The sequence below is a fragment of the Plasmodium falciparum genome, assembly GCF_000002765.6.
Source record: "Plasmodium falciparum 3D7 genome assembly, chromosome: 12".
Lineage (NCBI taxonomy): Eukaryota > Apicomplexa > Aconoidasida > Haemosporida > Plasmodiidae > Plasmodium > Plasmodium falciparum.
Window position 1 is genome coordinate 1,100,001 of NC_037284.1, and position 20,000 is coordinate 1,120,000.

Sequence of the window (20,000 nt, forward strand, 5' to 3'; positions counted from 1 at the left end):
GGTGTTTTTGATTATTTTTTTGGTTTATATTTTTCTAATAATAAATTAAAATATATTTTTTCCTTTTTCTCGTTAATTGATTTTATAACAACACCTGTATCATCATTAATTATGAATTTCTTTGTGCAGGATAATATTAATCATAATTATTGGTTTTTAATATTAGGACCTTTACGTTTTTTACGTTTAGTAAGAGCGGAGAGTACCATTAGTTCATGTTTTTTTTGGTTGAATGATGTAAAGATAATAATTATAGGAATAATAATATTAGCCTTGGCTATTTTATTTACTTTTTCAGGTATCATGTATATATTAGAAGCACCAGATATTGAGCGAGATTTTGTCAAGCCATTAGATTTTGTATATTTTGGTGTTATAACTATGTCTACTGTAGGATATGGAGATTATACTCCTGTAACAAAAGCTGGGAAATTCTTGACAATGTTTATTATAATTACATGTATTAGTTTTGTTGCTGCTCAATTTAAAAGATTAAAAGAGGCAATGTTTAGTCCTAAAACTGTTATGGGTATAATACCAAAGCAAGATGATGATTATATTTTAATATTAGGACCTGTAAGTCCAACTCAATTATTATATATATGTAAAGGTATAAATAATAGTTTTCCTAATTCAGTAGAATCTATATTCTTATTTACACCTTTACCCGTTGTTATATATCGATATGTATATGGAAGTATTGTAAAGAATACGAATATAAAAATTTGTATAAGTGGAGGGAATGAATGTTTTATTTGCCCTAGTATTATATATGATGCTGTAATAAATTCCAGAGCTTTATATATTTTGAATAATGTAGATTCTGAAAAATATACTTTAATGTATCAACAGATATTTTTGGCTAGTAATAATATAAATTTTAATAATCATGATCATCAGAATCAAAGAATTAGTTCTGATGATATTTTACATAATAATATTATTAATAAATATTCAAAGGACAAAACAAAAAATTGGAAATACTCTGATTTGTTTTCAGAATATAAAAACGAAATTAATAAAAATAATATGTTAAATCTTGAAATGAACATTAATATTAATAATTCATATTCTATCAAGGAAAAAGATGATCAAGAATGTTTATTAAGGTTTATAGGAACTTATAATATTTGTAATTCCTTAATACCTATTACTTTACAATTATCTAATAATACATATGAAGAATTAATAAAATCAATGAATGTCTATAATTATATAAGTATTGAGGAATTAAAATATGCCCTACTAGCCAAAAGTGTTAATTGTAAAGGTTTGTTCTTTCTTATCATCAATTTTTTTTATAAGCCTAAAGCGGTCAAGAGTTTAAAAAAATATATTATAGATTTGAAGTTGTTAATGTATAATGGAATGTTAAGAAGAAAAAATAGAGAACGATTAAGTAGTAGCAATTTAAAAATTAAGCAGCCATCACAACAGAAAAGCAGGAAAGGAAATTTGATAAATAAAATTAGTTTGTTTTTCAAAAAAGGACAAAACCATCAACTTGATGCTGAAGGTATAAGTCATGATGAGAAAAATAATAGTAATACAAGTCGTACTAGGGGTAACAATAGGAATGATCATATGGATCCACAAATTAAAGGAAAGGGAGTCTTCGAAATGAACCAAAAGGAACAAAAGCAGGTAATGCTTAAGGAAGGGATGAATAAAAATATGAATAAAAATATCATTAAAGATATGGAAAAAAATATGAATTCAAATGGAAAGGATAATATTAATGATAGTATTAATGAAAGTATAGAAAAGAATGATCTTTTTTTTTTAAATTCTCTAGATCCAAATGATGATCGAAATATACATAACCTAAGTTATAAGAATTATTATTACATGTTAGAAAAGGTTAACTTAAATATGTACTATTATTTAGAAGGATTGAAATATAATATATACAGATTTCAATTTCCTGAATGTATGAGAGGTTTTCTTTTTCAAACAGCTTCTGAATATTTATATCAGAAATATAGTGCTTTTCTGATTGGTATTATAACAATAAATAAAGAAATATTTTTAAATCCAGTTAATTATATTATAGGAGAAGAAAATAAATATTTTTATACTTCTGCATTTTCTGGTATTATATTAACAACTAGCTTAGATAGTTTAATAAAATTATCTTCTATAAATAATATATCAAAAAAGGTTTATGAATATAATAAAAGATTAATTGAGGAAAAATATAAATCAACCTTTTCAAAAAGTTGGATTAATTCTGATGATGATCATCATAATAGTGATCATAAGAATTTCGTGACAAACACACAAATAAAAGAAACTCAAATAGATGGAGATGAAGTTAAAATTGTCTTGACAAGTCATGATGATTCTCTACATCCTTCTGATCGTTCCGTCAAAAATCGCAAAAACAGTATGAAGAGTATATACAATCAAAAAAAAAGTAACCTTGGGGACCAAAAAAAAAAAAATAGAAATCAAGATGATAGGACGGAACATCAGGTTGATGATAACAACGATTCTGATTATTTACAAATTGAAAGTGTACCAAAAAAGAAAAGAAATATGTATTATAGTCTCGTTTTAGGTATATGCGAATTGGAGAATTACATATCAGCATATAAAGATGCTTTTGTTGATAAGGATAAACCATTACTACTAGTATGTGGGTGGCCAGATAATATACACATGTTTTTTAAATACTTGAAGAGAAACGTATATAATTCTTCATATAGGAATAAAAATAATAGTAACATTCACACATATGATAATAATAATAATAATAATAATAATAATAATATATATAGCAAGACAGTAAAAAACAAAAAAGGGAAAAGAAAAAAAATGAAAAAGTTAAATGATGATATAAAATATAATATTATCATTTTATCATTACATGTCCCAAAATTTAATTATGAAAATGATCTTTTTAATTATTCAGAAAATGTCGTATTCATAAGAGGTTCCCCTTTAAATAGTTATAATTTAATACAAGCTGGTGTTTTTTATGCAAAGAGAATTATTATATTAAATTCAAACCATAGTTTATTTATTGATAAAGATGCATATAGAATAGATAACGAAGTAATAATTATTAAAAATATTGTAAATCAATTATTTAATTATATATCTAAAAATAAAGAGAATTACTTTAACTTATTAAGGAAGACGTTTCCAAAAGAATACATCGATATAACAATTAATGAACGAATATTTTTAAACGACAATATTAATAACAGTCCAAATATAAATGAAATGATAAAGGGTAAAATGTCAGATTCGAGTTACGATTCTCTTGATGATAATTATTCATCAGATGACGATTCGTCATCTTCAAATTATGATGATGATGATGAAGATAATGATAATGATGAAGATAATGTTGATAATAATAATGACCATGGTGGAGAAAGCTTATTATTAAAAAAAAAAAGGAAAAAGAAAAATATGATTAAGTTAAAGAAAAGAGCACTAAATGTTAATAACATATTTAATATCAATAAAAACCCTTACTTAATTTGTTTAATTAAAAATTCAGAAAGTCTGGAATATATTGATGGAAGTATAAATTTGTCCTACGAAAATTATAACGATAATGAGAAAATGAATAAAATATGGGAAAATTGTGGTGAATATATATATACGTTTGAATTAGTATCAGCAAATATTTTTGTTCATGAAATGTTACACAATTTAGTTTCCTTTTCATTACCTATTAGTAAATATGCAATCGAATATTCGGTTATTTATTCTTTGATAGGTATTGATATAAATGAATATTCGAAGAATGCACAAAAATTTCATAAAAATTTAAATCTTAGTACAGGATATGTTAATTTAGTACCTATCCCTTCCTATTTTTATAAAAAAAGCTTCTATAAATGCTTTTCATACTTTTTACATAATAAACTATCCTTATGTATTGGAATATTAAGATATATTGACATCTCATCCTTGTCCAATAAATCCAAAAAAATCTTCGTTTTATCCTGTCCATCCAGGACGATGAAGATTGAACCGCATGACCAAGTCAGGAAAAAAAAAAAAAAAAAAAAAAAAAAAAAAAATAATAATAAAATAATAAATAATAAATAATAAATAATAAATAAATGGCTAGTTGTATATATATATATATATATATATATATATTTATTTATTTATTTATATGTACACATGATGATATTATATATATAATTTTTTTTTTTTTTTTTTTTTATTTTTAGGCTTATGTTATTGCACACAGAATGTAATTTTTTTAAGATAAGAAAAATAAAGTGTGGATATTAAAAAATGAATGAAGGATTATAAGATGAAATAATTATGTATCTAAGTAATGTATTATATATATAATTATATATGTATAATTATATTTGGGGTATAAAGGAAAGAATTATGAATATATAAATGTGTATGCGCATGTAAAAATATAATTTATGGAAACAAGAGAATATATAAATATTATTATAAGTGCTCTTATATTTTATATAATTATATATAATTTTATATAATTTTATTATTTTATTATTTTATTAATTTATTTTTATTCTTCTTTTGTTTTGTTTGTATATGTGTTCATTTCTGAACATATTTACTATACCTGTAAATTATCAAATTGTTGTGCGTTTTTGTTAGTTACATGAAACTTTTTTTCCTCAAGTATTTAATTGAAGTTTTAAACATGGGGGGGAAATAAATACATTTTATTTTATATTATATATATAATATATATTATATTATTTATTTTATATAATTCTTTGTAGTTCCTAATCACATATTTTATTTATCGTAATATACATATGATTTTATTTGTAACAATTATGAATATGCAATCTTATAATATAATATACATATTTTTAATTTATTTTAATTATTAATTTTTTTTTTTTTTTTTTTAGTTGTTTTATTATGTATTTTATTTATTTTATATTTTATTTATTTTATTTATTTATTTATTTTATTTATTTATTTTATTTATTTATTTTTTTTTTTTTTTTTTTGTCTGAATGTTATAAAAAAATAATTCATTAATTTTTTTTCCTTTTATTTTATGAAATAACCTTTTAAATTGTTAATTTTAAAAATTAATTCTCCCTTGATATGTTGCTGTTAAAATGTAAAAGAAAATAATTTGTCTATAGTAATAAAGTATGAAAAAATATATGTTTATATATATTACATAAATATATTATTATTATTATTATTATTATTATATTATTACCATTATTATTTTTTGCTTATTTTTTATTTTTTTTTTTTTTTCGTTTGGGTGTATACAAAATGGTAGATATAAAAAATATTGTTGTAAGACGAATGATAAATTATTATAAAAATGTAAAAAGGAATACTTCTCCTTTTTGTATGAATTTGATGTTTTATAATTTTCATGAGGATTTTATTTTAATTTTAATTAAAACATATATGAATATATTAAAGAAATATGAGAGTTATAATAAAACTATACATTTATTAGAAGAATATTATATGTTATTCAACTATGTTATCTTATCTTATATCCCTTTGTATGTATACGAATTAGATATAAACAATTTATATCTCTTCGATATGTTGCTACATAAGTTTAATGAAAAGAGAAAAAGGGAAAATAATATGAAAAAAAATGTTATAGATAATAATATATATAAAAAATATAGAATATTAAATCGAATTAATAAAAATGGTCATGTAGAAGCAAACAAATTACATTGTGTACATCATAAGAATGTAGAATACATGAATATAAACAAATTGAATAAACATATGAACATTTGTTTTAATGATAATAAATGTGACAGTATTTATTCTTTGAAAAAACAGACAAGTGAAGACATACAAAAAAATGAAAAACAAAATGATAAATTAATATTACCAAGTTTTCAGGGTTCTTTAAAAAAAAATATATATATGAAGAACAATACAAATAGAAGGATTTGTGAAACTAACTTATTTTATAAAAACAATAACAATGATCACTTAAAATTGAAGAAGAATAGGAGTCCTATCTATTTATGTGAGGATAATTTAAAAAAAAGAAAAGATATTATAAAAAATATGATAAAAGAGATGGATAATTTGTATGCACATGTGTATTACTGGAAATATCTGACAGAATTAAACATAAAATGTAATAATAATAATAATAATGATAAGAATAATAATTTGGAAGTGAATTACGCAATAAATAAAGGTCAAGATATTTATCTTAATATATATAAAAATATATACAACTTGTATAAATATATGAATAAAAAGCATAAACAAAATTTAGAAAAAATGAATATGAAAAAAGAACAATTATCTATTACTCATAATAACGAAATGGAAAATATTATAAATGAAAAAAAAATACATAAGAAGAATGAAGAATATCACAAAAATGTAAACGATATGGTTTTTAAACATATAGCAGAGAAAAATGCGTTATGTAGACATATCGAACATGAAATGAATATAATACAACAAATAAATATGAAAGAATATAAAGAAAATATTTTCTATATTTTTAGTATTATATCAAAGAATAAACAAAATTTGTCTTTGCCTCCTTTACCAGTGGAAGAGGAGAGGGATATACAAAAAGAAGTAAGACCGTATCATAATGAGGAAAAAAAAAAAAAACATAACAATAATAATAATAATTATAATAATATTTGTAATAATAATAATAATAATAATGTGAGTAATATTAATAATTCCGGTTGTAATAATTTTAATAATATGTGTGAAAATATGAATGATCTATCTAAACATAAATGTAAGGATATAAAAGAAAATTATATATATAATGACAAGAATAATATTACGATGGAAGATAAAATAAAGACCTACTATCATATCGAAGAATGTTATTACCATTATAAATATATAATAAAATGTTTTCATTTTAAATATTTATATGAATTAATAAAAAGTAAAATAATGATATATAATTATTTACACTTTCATATAAAAAAATCTTTATATAACATAATGAACGTTTCTATAATATTTAGCTTAGGAGAAATATATCATATATTTGAATATGACAAGAAGAAAAACATACAATTCCAAGACAATTTTTTTACAACTTTAAGAAAAATGCAAATCTATAATTATAATAAGTATTATCAATATAATATGAATAACGAAAAGGGGCCAGATAAGTATTTTAACTCTTTTCAAATATATGAAGAAAAAAAAAAAAAAGTAACAAATGTTTTGGAAATACAGAAAGATGAAGATATATTAAAGAAGGATGTGAATACTAATGAATGGGCAAATCCTACTGGTTTGAAAAAAAAAATTTTGCATCTCTTAAAAGGGGGAACACAAATAAATAAAGACAATGAACATATGAATAAGTTTGTACCAATATATAATAATTCTTTGTTGGTAAATAATATTTTAAGTGGATATAATGCTCATGACATAAAAGAACAAAAAGGTGATGACTCTTTAAAATGTGAAGAATCTTTTTATTTTGATGAAAATGGATATTTTAAATATAAAAAAAAAAGAAAAGGAGCAAAGGAATTTTTTAATCATAATTATAGTAGTACCTATAATTATATAAATAATAATAACACACTATATTTTATGAATAATAAGATGGATGAAAATATATATAATAATAACAATAATAATAATAATAATGATATCAAAATAAATAAATTAACTATAAAAGATAAAAAATTAAATTGTCTTATTCTTTTTATTAATGAAGATATATCTAATTATACAAAAGAAAATGTATATAATAATATTTTTAATATAAGCTTAACAAAAATGGATTTTATTTTCCCAACCATAAAAGAGCAATTACATGTTGTAAAAGAAATGTATAAAGGAAAAAAAGAAAAATTATTTTCAGATGATTTATATAAGAAAAGTATAAAAAATATATGTAATGATATCAGTGAAAAAAATGAATCGTTGTCTTATGGGACCATTATAATAACAAGACATAAAAATTTAAAGATAGCTATGCAAGGGAAAAATAACTTCAAGGAAAACCATCAAACTGGTGATAATAATAATGATAATAATAATAATAAGAATAATAAGAATGATAATAATAATAATAATAATAATAATAAGGATATAAAAAATAAAGAGGAAAATAATATTTATTATAATAATCATAATTTGGATAATCTTAATTATATTCCCTTTGATAATTTTTTTTTTAGTTTACTAAATATGCCTGAACAAGTCATGCGAACTAGCCATTTTTCGATAAATGAGAAAATGTTCCCCAAAAAAAAAAAAAAAAAAATATATATAGACATTATATTTCATGTACTAATACCTAAGAAGATAAATAGAAAAAGTTTTAAAATAATACTTTTTTCTTTATTTAAAATATTAGATTTATGCAAATTGTATAATATATATTGTATAAATTGTTCATTTCCATATGTTCATGATATAGTATATAAAAATAAGAGACCGATTATATATTCATTTATATATTCTTTTATAATGACTATAATGAAATATATAAAGAAAGGTCAACCTGAAGATCACAATAATACAGTAAGAATATTTCATTTTATTTTCCCTCCTTTGCAGTTTTATGAAAAGTTAACAACAGAACAAATGGAAAATAAAAACGATGGAAAAAATCAATTTAAAGAAAATATTAATAAAAATTATGATAATAAGGAAAACAACATAAATTATGATTATATCCATAATGTAGATAAGACCAAAATATCTAACATAACTTATTTTATCGACAAGTTGATACATGATTTGAAGGAAAAGTATATGTTGATTGAAAGTATATAAACGAAAAAAAAAAAAAAAAAAAATTATTGTGAAGGGAAAACAAAAAAGTTTATAATTTTATAAGTTTTTAATTTTATCATCTTTTTGAAATTCAAAAAGGGATAAATACAAAAAAAAAAATATATATATATATATATATAAATAAATAAATAAATATATATATATATATATATATATATATATGTATACATTTTTTATATTACTATAAAATGGAATGTACACATAAATATATGTACCTTTTCCAATTGCATTTATTTTTTAAATTTTCTTCATTGTGGTATATAAAAATATATTAATACATAATAATATTATATGATTTATGATTTATTCATTGACACTATATATTAAGATATACACATATACATATATACATATACATACACATACATATTTATATTTATATTTATATTTTTACTGTTGTACCTCTGGTTGTACAAAAACATTAGTGTTTATGTCTAGATTCAAAAAATTATATGCGTAATAATTTTTCATTTTGATTAACTTTTTTAACATTTCTTTTTTTTGTTTCTGAATTAGTTTGTTATCATTTGTTAATAAAACATCATTTTTCAATTCTTTAAACGTATCATTATATATATAATAATAATAAAACCGTTTGGATAAAATGTCATGAACATCCATAAAATGATTAAGTGTCGTTAAATGTTGACAAATATTTTTAACGAATTCGCTAGGCTTATTTTTTAAATTATTATTATTATTATTATTATTATCAAATGATTTAAATATTTTTTTAATTTTATTTTTGAATTTTTGTAAATCACGTTTTTTAATATATGTATGCAATTGTTTAATAAGTTTCTTATTACCTAATTTAATATTTTTTATGTCCGACATGTTGTCTTTTTCTTGGTCATTATTATTATCATTATTATTATTATTATTATCATTATTATTATCATTATTATTATCATTATTATTATCATTATTATTATCATTATTATTATCATTATCATTATTATTATTTTCTTGTATGTTTATTATATTATTCCATATGGATAAGCCACTGTCCGTACTCACTTCCATATTATCATTCGTATAAATGATTTTATTTTTTTCATATGTAGTATTATCACTATTAATTTCTTTAAATTTTATAAAATTGTCTGAGTGTTGTACGGATTTCGTTTGTGTTTCTTTTTTTTCTTCATTTTTAAAATGAGGTTCTATCGTATTTATTTGTTCCTTATCTAAATCGTTATATGCTGATGTAACATTACTTATATGAACATGGTCTCCTATATGTGTTTGTATAAATGATTTATTATATACATTTTGTTGTGTATATATTTGTTGGGATTTTTGACATGATATAATATCACTGATTTGTTTATCTTCTAGATTGTGGCTTTTATGATCACTGATGTATTTCTCATTAATGTCTTCGGAATCGGTTTTTATTTTTTCCATATCTTCTTGATTATCATTCAATATTTGTAAAAGTGTGTTTACATTATTATAAACAAAGTTATAATAATTATTTAGATTCTTACTAAGAAAGGTATCTCCTAAAGAGTTTAATAAGGAAATGAAATGGATACAATTATTAAATATTTTATAATACGAATGTGTATGATGTTTTAGAATATCAGATTTCTTAAAAATATATTTATTTATATAATTTAAAATGAGTGTGATCATTGAAAAAGCTGCTTGTTTAAAACACAATCTAATTTTTATAATTTTATCAAAAGAAATCCTAGAAACATTTTCTTTTTCAACTGGATTAATAATTTGTATTTTACAAAAAATGTCATGAAATATGTTAGCTGAATCGTTCATATGTGCATAAAAATGTTTTGAAGATTTGTTTGTACTAAAAAAGGAAATATGGTTTAACAAATTAGTTGTATGATAATGATTTTGTAAAAAATAAAATAATTTATTTTTATCTTTAAAAAGACCATAATAATAAATAAATTTAAAGACTACTTCACCTATGAAAAGAAGTTCGTTCTTTATATGTTCCCCTCTAAGGAGATCACTACTATTATTCTTATTATTGCTATTATTTGTATGGATATTATTATTATTGCTATTATTTGTATGGATATTATTATTATTGCTATTATTTGTATGGATATTATCATTATTATTCAGATTACTATTTTCCTCATTATGTTTTTCATAAAATATAAAACTTTGCGAATTCAAAAATTGGGCCAGCAATAATAAGATGTTAAAGGAACTGATTCCCCCCTTGGAGGCATCGTTTAAATCATGTTGATACAAAAACATTTTTAAGAATATAAGTATATATTTTATTAATGGATTTTTTTGTATATAGGTTTGTGTTTGTATTGTACTTGTGAGGGCACTTAGTTGATTAAAAGAAATATCAACCGATAATTTTGTATAATTAAAAAAGCATTTAATAATGGGTACTTTTGCATGTACAATTTTTTTAATACTAACATTTTCAAAAAGTGGATGATGTAACATATTTTTATATAATTTTCTAATATTAATTAAATCTGATTGTATTGTATTATATATACATATATCAATATCTGAGTTATATATATCTATATCATTATTACAAGAACCAAATATGATCATACAATAGTCGCTATATATTTCTTTTAAAAATAAATGTAAATTATATAATACACTTCTTCTCATATATATTTCATAAAGTGTTGGTTTCATAACATGTACTAAATATATAATGTCTTTTCCTATATTATAATATAATTCTAAGAAAGAATTATTTATATATTCATTTTCAAATATATCTATTATATTTCTTTCATTTTGTTTGGTTCTTTTTAATTTGTCACACGTATTATTATCATATATGTTATTATTATTACAATATATGTTATTATTATTACAACATATGTTATTATTATTACAACATATGTTATTATTATTACAATATATATTATTTCCATCACATATATTATTTCCATCATATATATTATCTTTATAATATTTATTTTTAATATCATCAGCTACCTTTACAAATTCTGCATTGGTAGGTATATATATATTTTTCATTTCTTCTATATAAGACATCATATCTTTCTTAAAACTTTTGTTACTACTCTTTTCATATATTATATTTGTTGTATGGTAATTATTATTAAATAAGGATGCATATTTAATATTCCTTTTTTTATTAGTTTTAAATATATCTGTATTCCATAGACGTTTAACTTTCTTACAACTATTATTATAATAATTATTACTATAATTATTCATATTATTATTATTAATATTATTCCCTTTAATGTTGTTATAATATCTACTCTTATTCTTATATGTTATACAATTTTTGAATTTTCCATTTTTAAAAAATTGATTTTTCCAATTCCCTTCATTTATTATCAATTCATTGTTTTCTCTAAAATGTTGTAAGTCCTTCGAATTATTTATATTGTTTATATTATTATAATTATTTATTTTGTCATAAATACCTTTTGGTATAATATGTACAGTATTTATAACATTTTCTGCACTTATGGTATTTACTCTATTTTTTTCCTTTATATTATCCACATGATTTATTTTATTTATATCGCTTTTTACTTTTACATAATTATGAAAATGTTCATAGTTACTCTCTTTTACTAAATTAGTGTTCACATAATATTTGGCCCCATCCTTTTCATTATTCATATTTTGTAAATTATTGTAATTATTATAAATATTTTTGTTTTCTTTCTTTTTATCTTCTACTTGTTCATCATCATTATTATTATGTCTTATCTTTTCTTTATAATCTATATTGATTTCTCCTGTAATGTTATTCAACATATTATTGTTATATACAATTTTTTCTTTTTTATCTTTTTTTTTTTTCTTTGCCTTTATCTTATTCTTTTTCTTATTATTTTTCAGTTTGTTTTTTCCATCCTTTACGTAAAGTATATTTGTTTTCTTGATTCTTTTTTTTTTTTTTTTCATGCTACGTTATATATATAAATATATATATATATATATAAATATATATATATATATATAAATATATATATATATATATAAATATATATATATATATATTTTATTGGATACACAAGGAAAAGATAAAAATAAAAATATGACGATAAAAAATTTTAAAAAGGTATTTAATAAAATGATTTTACAATATATCAAACATCAAGGGTGATATATATATATATAATAATATTATATATTTTTTTTTTATATGTGACAAAAAAAAAAAAAAAAAAAAAAAAAGAAAGAATAAGATGAACTATTAAATAAAAAAAAAAAAAAAAAAATTATAAAGAAAAAATATATAATTTTATTTTTTTATTTATAAACATTATAAAAAATATAATTGTACATAAAGGTTAAAATGTTAATATTTATAAAATTTATATATATAATATAATTATATATTTAATATATATATATAATATATATATATATATATATATATATATATGTTGATGATATATTTGAATAATTTTATTATTATATACGAGAAAAGTAATCCTTAAAGGTAGTTAATAAAAATTTCTGTACACTCTTTTCCTTAAGAAATAAAAATTACCTTAATTATATATAATATTATTATTTGCTTTTTTTTTTTTTTTTTTTTTTTTTTTTAATATAAAAAGATATATATTATGATAAATTTATAATAATATTAATAATAATTTCTACATGATATAATTTATATATTTAATAAAACAGAATGATATAAAAAAAAAAAAAAAAAAAAAAAAAAAATTAAACAATCATACATATATATATATATATATATATATATATATATAATATATTAATGTACGTTATATGTATTCCTTTATTTATTATTTAAAATAAGAATATAAAAAACTATGTCATTTATATTTTTTATTTATATGGTCTTTTATAAGTTTTTAAATATCATTTTGATAAAACATAAAAAAAAAAAAAAAATAATAAAAAAGTAGGGATAAATAAATAAAAAGGAAAAATATCACACATATATATATATATATATATATATTTTATATATATTAATAATATTATAACAATTATCATGAGAAAAAAAGTATATATGGACATTATTAGTCTTCTCGGAAATTCAAAAGAAATTAATAAAATAAAATAAAATAAAATAAAAACATAAAAATATTATTATTTATATGTGGAGCGGTTATATATATAAATATATATATATATATATATATATATATAATGTACAGAAAAAAAAAAAAAAAAAAAATCATAAAATAAAAGACATAAATATGTATAATATGTATAATATGTAAAATATATATATATATATATATATGTATGTATTTATTTATTTGTGGTCCCTTTTAATATTATAATATATCATTTTGTATATTTATCTCTTTGTATATATTTAACAAATGATTATATTTCATATGTATCATTTCTATTATGCCTTTAAGTGTTTCAGAAGATTTCAAATCTCCAAAAACTAATGAAAAATAATAATCTTTACAATTTGGATATTCATTGAAAGTCCAATTTTTGGAAATATAATTTTTATTTTTCCATTTTAAAAAACACTCCATTAATTCCTTAGCACATTCATCTACTTGTGGATCATTTATGGTAATCCAGTCTGTGTTTTTTATTTTATCTATATTTTTTTGTAAATCGGTTGGTGAAAGAACAGGAGTATTGTTAGGAAGAGTATCGTCTAAAGTGTTTTTCATTTTTTCTAAGGATGTTTCGTATTCTTTTTTCTTTATAGAAAACTTGTTATTATTATAATTTTCATTATATTGATAATTACGTTGATAATTATATTGATCTGTATATTCGTTGTTATACTGATTAGGCTGTATATTTGTATATAAGTTTTCATATTGTGATGTATATCCATCGATACTTTCATATGTACTTTTATTTTCTTTCCCTTTCTTATTTTCCATATCGTTTATAATATTTATTTTTTTATTTTGTTTCTCATCTGCACCAGGTGTTGTATCCATGTTTTTATTATTGCTTCTACTCATATGCTGTTCAAAAAAAATTGCCTTATTTTCACGACCCACATCTTTTTCATTTTCCCGGTATCCTAACTCGTTCTTATTATCTGTACATTAAATAAAAGGGTAACAAAATTGTGTATAAATAAATAAATAAATAAATAAATAAATATATATATATATATATATATATATATTATGTGCATATAATATATGCACATTTTTTCCCTTGTAATATTTACAAAATTTTACTTATGATGTTACCTTTATATTCACAAGCCGAATGACTCTTTTCTCCCTCTTTCTTATGAGAACTCTTTTGATTTGTACTCATTAAAGAGTTGTGTTTTACAAATGGATAGAATGTTTTATCATCCCATGTAATACATTTAATTACTTCCTCTATATATTCTTGATTCATTTTGGTTTTCCCTTTTTTTTTCATATTTTTTATATCCTTATTAATTTGTACATTTTCTTTAGATGTATTTAAAGTAATCGCTGGTGAACATTTTTGAGTATTTTTTCCACTGTACTTATTTTTCACATGTTCATTTTTTTTTATATTTTTTTTTGTTTCTTCTTTATTAGATTTTTTCACAATGGTAGGGTTCTCATAATTATTATTATTTGTCATATTGTAATTATTTTTGTTTTTATTTTTATTTTTACTTTTTTTACTATAGGATGGATCTTGTGTATTGTGTGAATTATTAAACTTGCTCATAATATAGTGGGAATAGTTTTGTTCATATTTTTTTATAATGGTGATATGTTTTAAATCCTTAAAATGTATGAGTGGTCTTATTTCAATATTTGTTAATTTATAAATCCACAAGAATAAAATCTTTATTTCTTTTATGAGTTGTTTATAGAAAGACATATTTTTGATTATAGTTTTTTTTTTCTTGATATTTTTTTTTTTTTTTTTTTTATTAATTAAATAATTCAAGTTCATAATATGTAGGCGGACTTTTCTTTTTTTTATTTTATTAATTCGAAATAGGAAATATTTCAAGCCTTTAATTAGTCTGTTTCTTAGTTTGCTAATATAATTATAATAATATATAAGATGTTCATCTGTGGATTTCGTACGCGTTCCAATGATATAATTATTTTTTGATTTATTGTGGGTTTCTAATTTAATGATACCACAACAATTATTATTATTTTGATTATTATTATTATTATTATTATTATTCATATGAATATCATGATGATCTTTTTTCCTTAGGTATACCTTTAATTGTTTTCCTTGTAAAATATATGATGTACAATATTGTATTGGTATATCGTCATATTTGGTTTTTATTAATTTCTTCATATATTTTTTGAAACGTTTAATAATTTTTTTCTTGGTTTCACAAAATACTTTTTCATTTTTTTCTTGTTTCTTATATAATTTCTTATTTTTTTTTAATGAGTTGTCTATATTTTGATTAATTTTATTTGCGGTCACCTGTTGAATAACTTTTGTATTTTTTTCCTGCTTGTGTAAATGTTCTTCTTTATATGTATTTATTTTCTTATTTTTGTGATAACTAAATTTATTATTATCATCATATATGTTATTTTCTATTTTTTGTGTGTCCTTTTTTGTGTTTGCACTATCTTGATTAATATCTCTAATGTCCGTTGTGCACGTGGATGAATAAGATTGTTGAAATTTTCTTTTTTTTTTATTATAATATGTGTCCTGCTTACATCCATCTTTAAAAATGGAATTATTATTATTTCCATTATTATTTTCATTATTATTATTATTATTATTATTTGCATCATTATTATTGTTGTTATTTATTTTTTTCATATAATCTTGTTTTCCTTTTTGGAAACGCTTTATATAATAATTTAGTTTATTACTAAAATCATAGTCACATTTATAATAAGACTTGGGTATTTTTTTTTTCATAAGTGAACACAGATATATTATAATATTTTTTATTAATTTAAACATTTTATTTTTTTCATTAATATATTTAGATGCTGTTATAAATCGATCCTCTTCTTCAGCAATAACCAAACTCCTTGCTTGTCTTTTTAATAATTTTAATTCGTTTTTTTTTTCTTTTTCTTTTCTTTCATTATCTAAAGGAATAGAGGACTGGTATTTATTTTGTAATTGTATTGGTTTGTTTTTGTGTGTACCCTTATCAACATTGTTATCATCACCATGACCATCATTATATTTATTATTATTATCACCATGACCATCATTATATTTATTATTATTATCACCATGACCATCATTATATTTATTATTATTATCACCATGACCATCATTATATTTATTATTATTATTATTAATAGTTGTATCATTTGTGTGGTCGTATTTTTGTTCAGAATAAATTTCGATTTTTTGTTTATCAGCCATCTGTTCATTTTTGGTAAAGACATTTTGAGGTGTATAATCCATATTAGTAGTTATATCATAATAAGTATTATTTTGTGAAAAAACAAAAAGTTCTTTCTGCATTTTGTCTTTACATATATTAAAGTTGAGTATTTCATAAATAGCCATGGCCAATGTTGAAGATTTATATTTTAAGAAAGTGTTATCGATACTTGCAATTCTTAATAGGATTTCCCCTTCTGTTGAATTATAATCATTTCTTGTTTTTAAGAAATTAAGATTTTCATTAGCTTTTAATAGACTATCTAATAAGCTATATGGTGTTGGTATAGATAAATCATAATTTAATTTTTTAAGTATACATATTTCAATTTCTAAAGCGAAATTTTTGTTTACACTGTATGATGAGAAAGTTGTATCTAAATATTGTGTAGCTGAATAATAATCTGGAGATGCATCTTTTATTAATATATTATCATATGAATATACTTTTTTTAATCCTTCTAAATGACTTTTACAATATGTTCTTGCTATTAAATCAATAGATATCAATCTATAATTATAATATTTTTGTGAAATAAATAAGCAGATAATTGCTATAAAATGATAAATTAAATCACATGAATCTTTTAATTCTTCATATAATATTTTATATTTATTTTTTAATTGTTCTTTATATATAAAATCATTATATATCTTTGGATAATATTCTTTTAATAATTGTATCATTACATCAGAAAATTGTTTTTCATCTGTTACAATATCATCAATTATACTTTTAATTATTTCATCTTTTGAATTAAATCTACTTATATATAAATCAAAAATCAAATTTGTAAAATGTAAAACACAAGTTTCCCTAGTTGTCTTCAAATTAGCAAATGTTCTTGATAAACATAATTTTATTTTTTGTCTTAAATGGTAATAATTCTCATCACTATATCTATCTAAATAATTTCCTATAAAATGATTATCTGCTTGTTCAGCACATTGTAAAAATGATGATTTCGCATATGTATTATATAAAGAATAATCAACACATTTCTTTGTTTTTATTCCTCTGTTAATTAATATATTACTATGTCTTTCCATAACCTCTACTTCCACCAAATCACCACCATTCATTTTCTCTTTACAACATTCTTCATCAAAGGGCGTATTTTTTTTAGTACATTCATAATTTCCATAACCCAATATATTAGAATCATTTAAAGTACATTCATTACATTTGGGGGACAAATCATCTACTTCGTTCATTCTATCATCATAAGGATTGTTATTAATATAATCATTATTGTTCTTATTATTATCCTTATATGAAACACAATCAGCTGTCTCGTCCACCGACTTCTCATTATTATTAGAAATATTAATATAATTATCCTTACAATTATTATCATATGATGTGTATTCATCATATGATTTATCATTAATTTTATTCCCATTATATATATTCGACCTAGTAATCATATTCTCTCCAGTATCATCTTTATTTTCTTTTTCAACTAATCCAGGGATACTTATACTACATGTACTTCTTAACATATTATCTATACATTCTTGTGGCAACTCATCACATAATACTCCATCCATTTTTTTTTTTATTAGCACTTTCTTTTCTTTATTCATACAAATCATTTGTTTATCGCACGAGGTGTTTGAAGCCTCATCATCGAACCATCTATCATTATTAATGTTATTTTGGTTATTATTATTGTTGTCATTATTATTATTATTGTTATTTTGGTTATTTTTATTATTTTTATTATTTTTATTATTATTATTATTTTTATTTTTATTTATAAGATGTTCGGGCAATATATCCTCTTCACTCATCTCTGGACACACTACCATACCATCTTCTTTTTCATTTCTTATAATATTTTTCCCTTTTTTTCCCCCTTTGTTTAAAATGGATAGCTCCATTTCAAGAGTCTTCTGTTCAAACACCGCTTCTGATAAATATGAGTTCATAATTTTATCATTCATATAATTTATAAATGGACATATCCTCGACATCCTTTTCTTTTCTTCGGAAATAAAACATTCCTCTTCGTCACATGAACTATATCCTATATAATTTGTTTTTTTTTTTCTTTTTTTTGTTTTACATCCATTGATAAATATATCTTCATGATGATAATTATCAAAATTGGAATCGACACAATTATCACACATATTACCATCACATATATTATTATATCCCTCCTTTACATTATATTTATTATATCTCTTTACAAAAGGTTGCTCATTTTTTTTTCTTTTCTTCTTCCTTTTTTTATTCCCATCCTTACTCTTGTATACTAAAGAAAAATTCCTTTTAGTAGTAGGTGTCAAATTTTTATGTAGTATATCATATAAATTCGATGATATATAAAGATGCTTATTAATAATTTCTTGTGGTAAGAATACTTTTACATTTCGTAAAGGAATTATTATCCTTTGTCCATCCAAAAAAGAAATGAAATATTTATTAGAGAGATTAATAAAAGGATACGTATTTTTATGAACTCCATAACTATAATAATTAATATTATATATAATATCATACATGTGCAACATATCATTTCTTTTGTTCAATAAAAATATATTTGAGATATTTTCTTTTTTATAGATATTATTATAATATTTATAATTATAAAGAAATAGAGCTTTTATGGTTCGATAAAAAAAAAATATATGATCTGTACATAAACATTTCAGTATATCATATATATTTCTAATAAATATATTTTTATCTTTATTATATACATAAAAATATACATCGTCGAAGAAAGAGTGTAGTATGTCTTTTCTCTTTATTTTTATTATTTTATTATAACATCCTTTTGATATGAATTTTTTTTGGACGGTCCGGAATTTTCTCTGGGAAACTAATGTATTTATATAATCACAATGTTTCATTGTATCCTTTTTATTTTTATATAACAAATCATTATTATCATAAAAGTTTTTATAGAATATAAAATCATCACTACTGTTGTATT

General features: G+C 20.4%; 4 protein-coding genes across 4 annotated transcripts in view; 2 read left to right on the forward strand and 2 right to left on the reverse strand.

Moving 5' to 3' along the window:
• The window catches only part of PF3D7_1227200 (potassium channel K1), a gene marked incomplete at both ends in the record, with an annotated part of 6,095 nt that extends 1,872 nt beyond the window's left edge, over window positions 1-4,223 (forward strand). The window contains 2 exons of the mRNA XM_001350633.2: window positions 1-4,002; window positions 4,197-4,223. The exon at window positions 1-4,002 is cut by the window's left edge and continues 1,872 nt beyond it. Coding sequence (XP_001350669.2) covers window positions 1-4,002; window positions 4,197-4,223 — 4,029 coding nt within the window. The remainder of the gene's footprint in view (window positions 4,003-4,196) is intronic.
• A 1,027-nt stretch (window positions 4,224-5,250) lies between these two features.
• Window positions 5,251-8,739, forward strand: PF3D7_1227300 (conserved Plasmodium protein, unknown function; the record flags this gene model as incomplete). Its single annotated transcript, XM_001350634.1, has 1 exon — window positions 5,251-8,739. The coding sequence occupies one exon, from the start codon at window positions 5,251-5,253 to the stop codon at window positions 8,737-8,739; it is 3,489 nt and encodes a 1,162-aa protein (XP_001350670.1).
• A 411-nt stretch (window positions 8,740-9,150) lies between these two features.
• PF3D7_1227400 (conserved Plasmodium protein, unknown function) lies at window positions 9,151-12,669 on the reverse strand (the record flags this gene model as incomplete). Its single annotated transcript, XM_001350635.1, has 1 exon — window positions 9,151-12,669. One exon carries the CDS (start codon window positions 12,667-12,669, stop codon window positions 9,151-9,153), a length of 3,519 nt encoding a protein of 1,172 aa, XP_001350671.1.
• A 1,355-nt stretch (window positions 12,670-14,024) lies between these two features.
• Window positions 14,025-20,000, reverse strand: part of PF3D7_1227500 (protein SOC2, putative) — a gene marked incomplete at both ends in the record, with an annotated part of 7,069 nt that continues 1,093 nt past the window's right edge. Inside the window, 2 exons of the mRNA XM_001350636.2 lie at window positions 14,025-14,767; window positions 14,925-20,000. The exon at window positions 14,925-20,000 is cut by the window's right edge and continues 1,093 nt beyond it. Coding sequence (XP_001350672.2) covers window positions 14,025-14,767; window positions 14,925-20,000 — 5,819 coding nt within the window. The remainder of the gene's footprint in view (window positions 14,768-14,924) is intronic.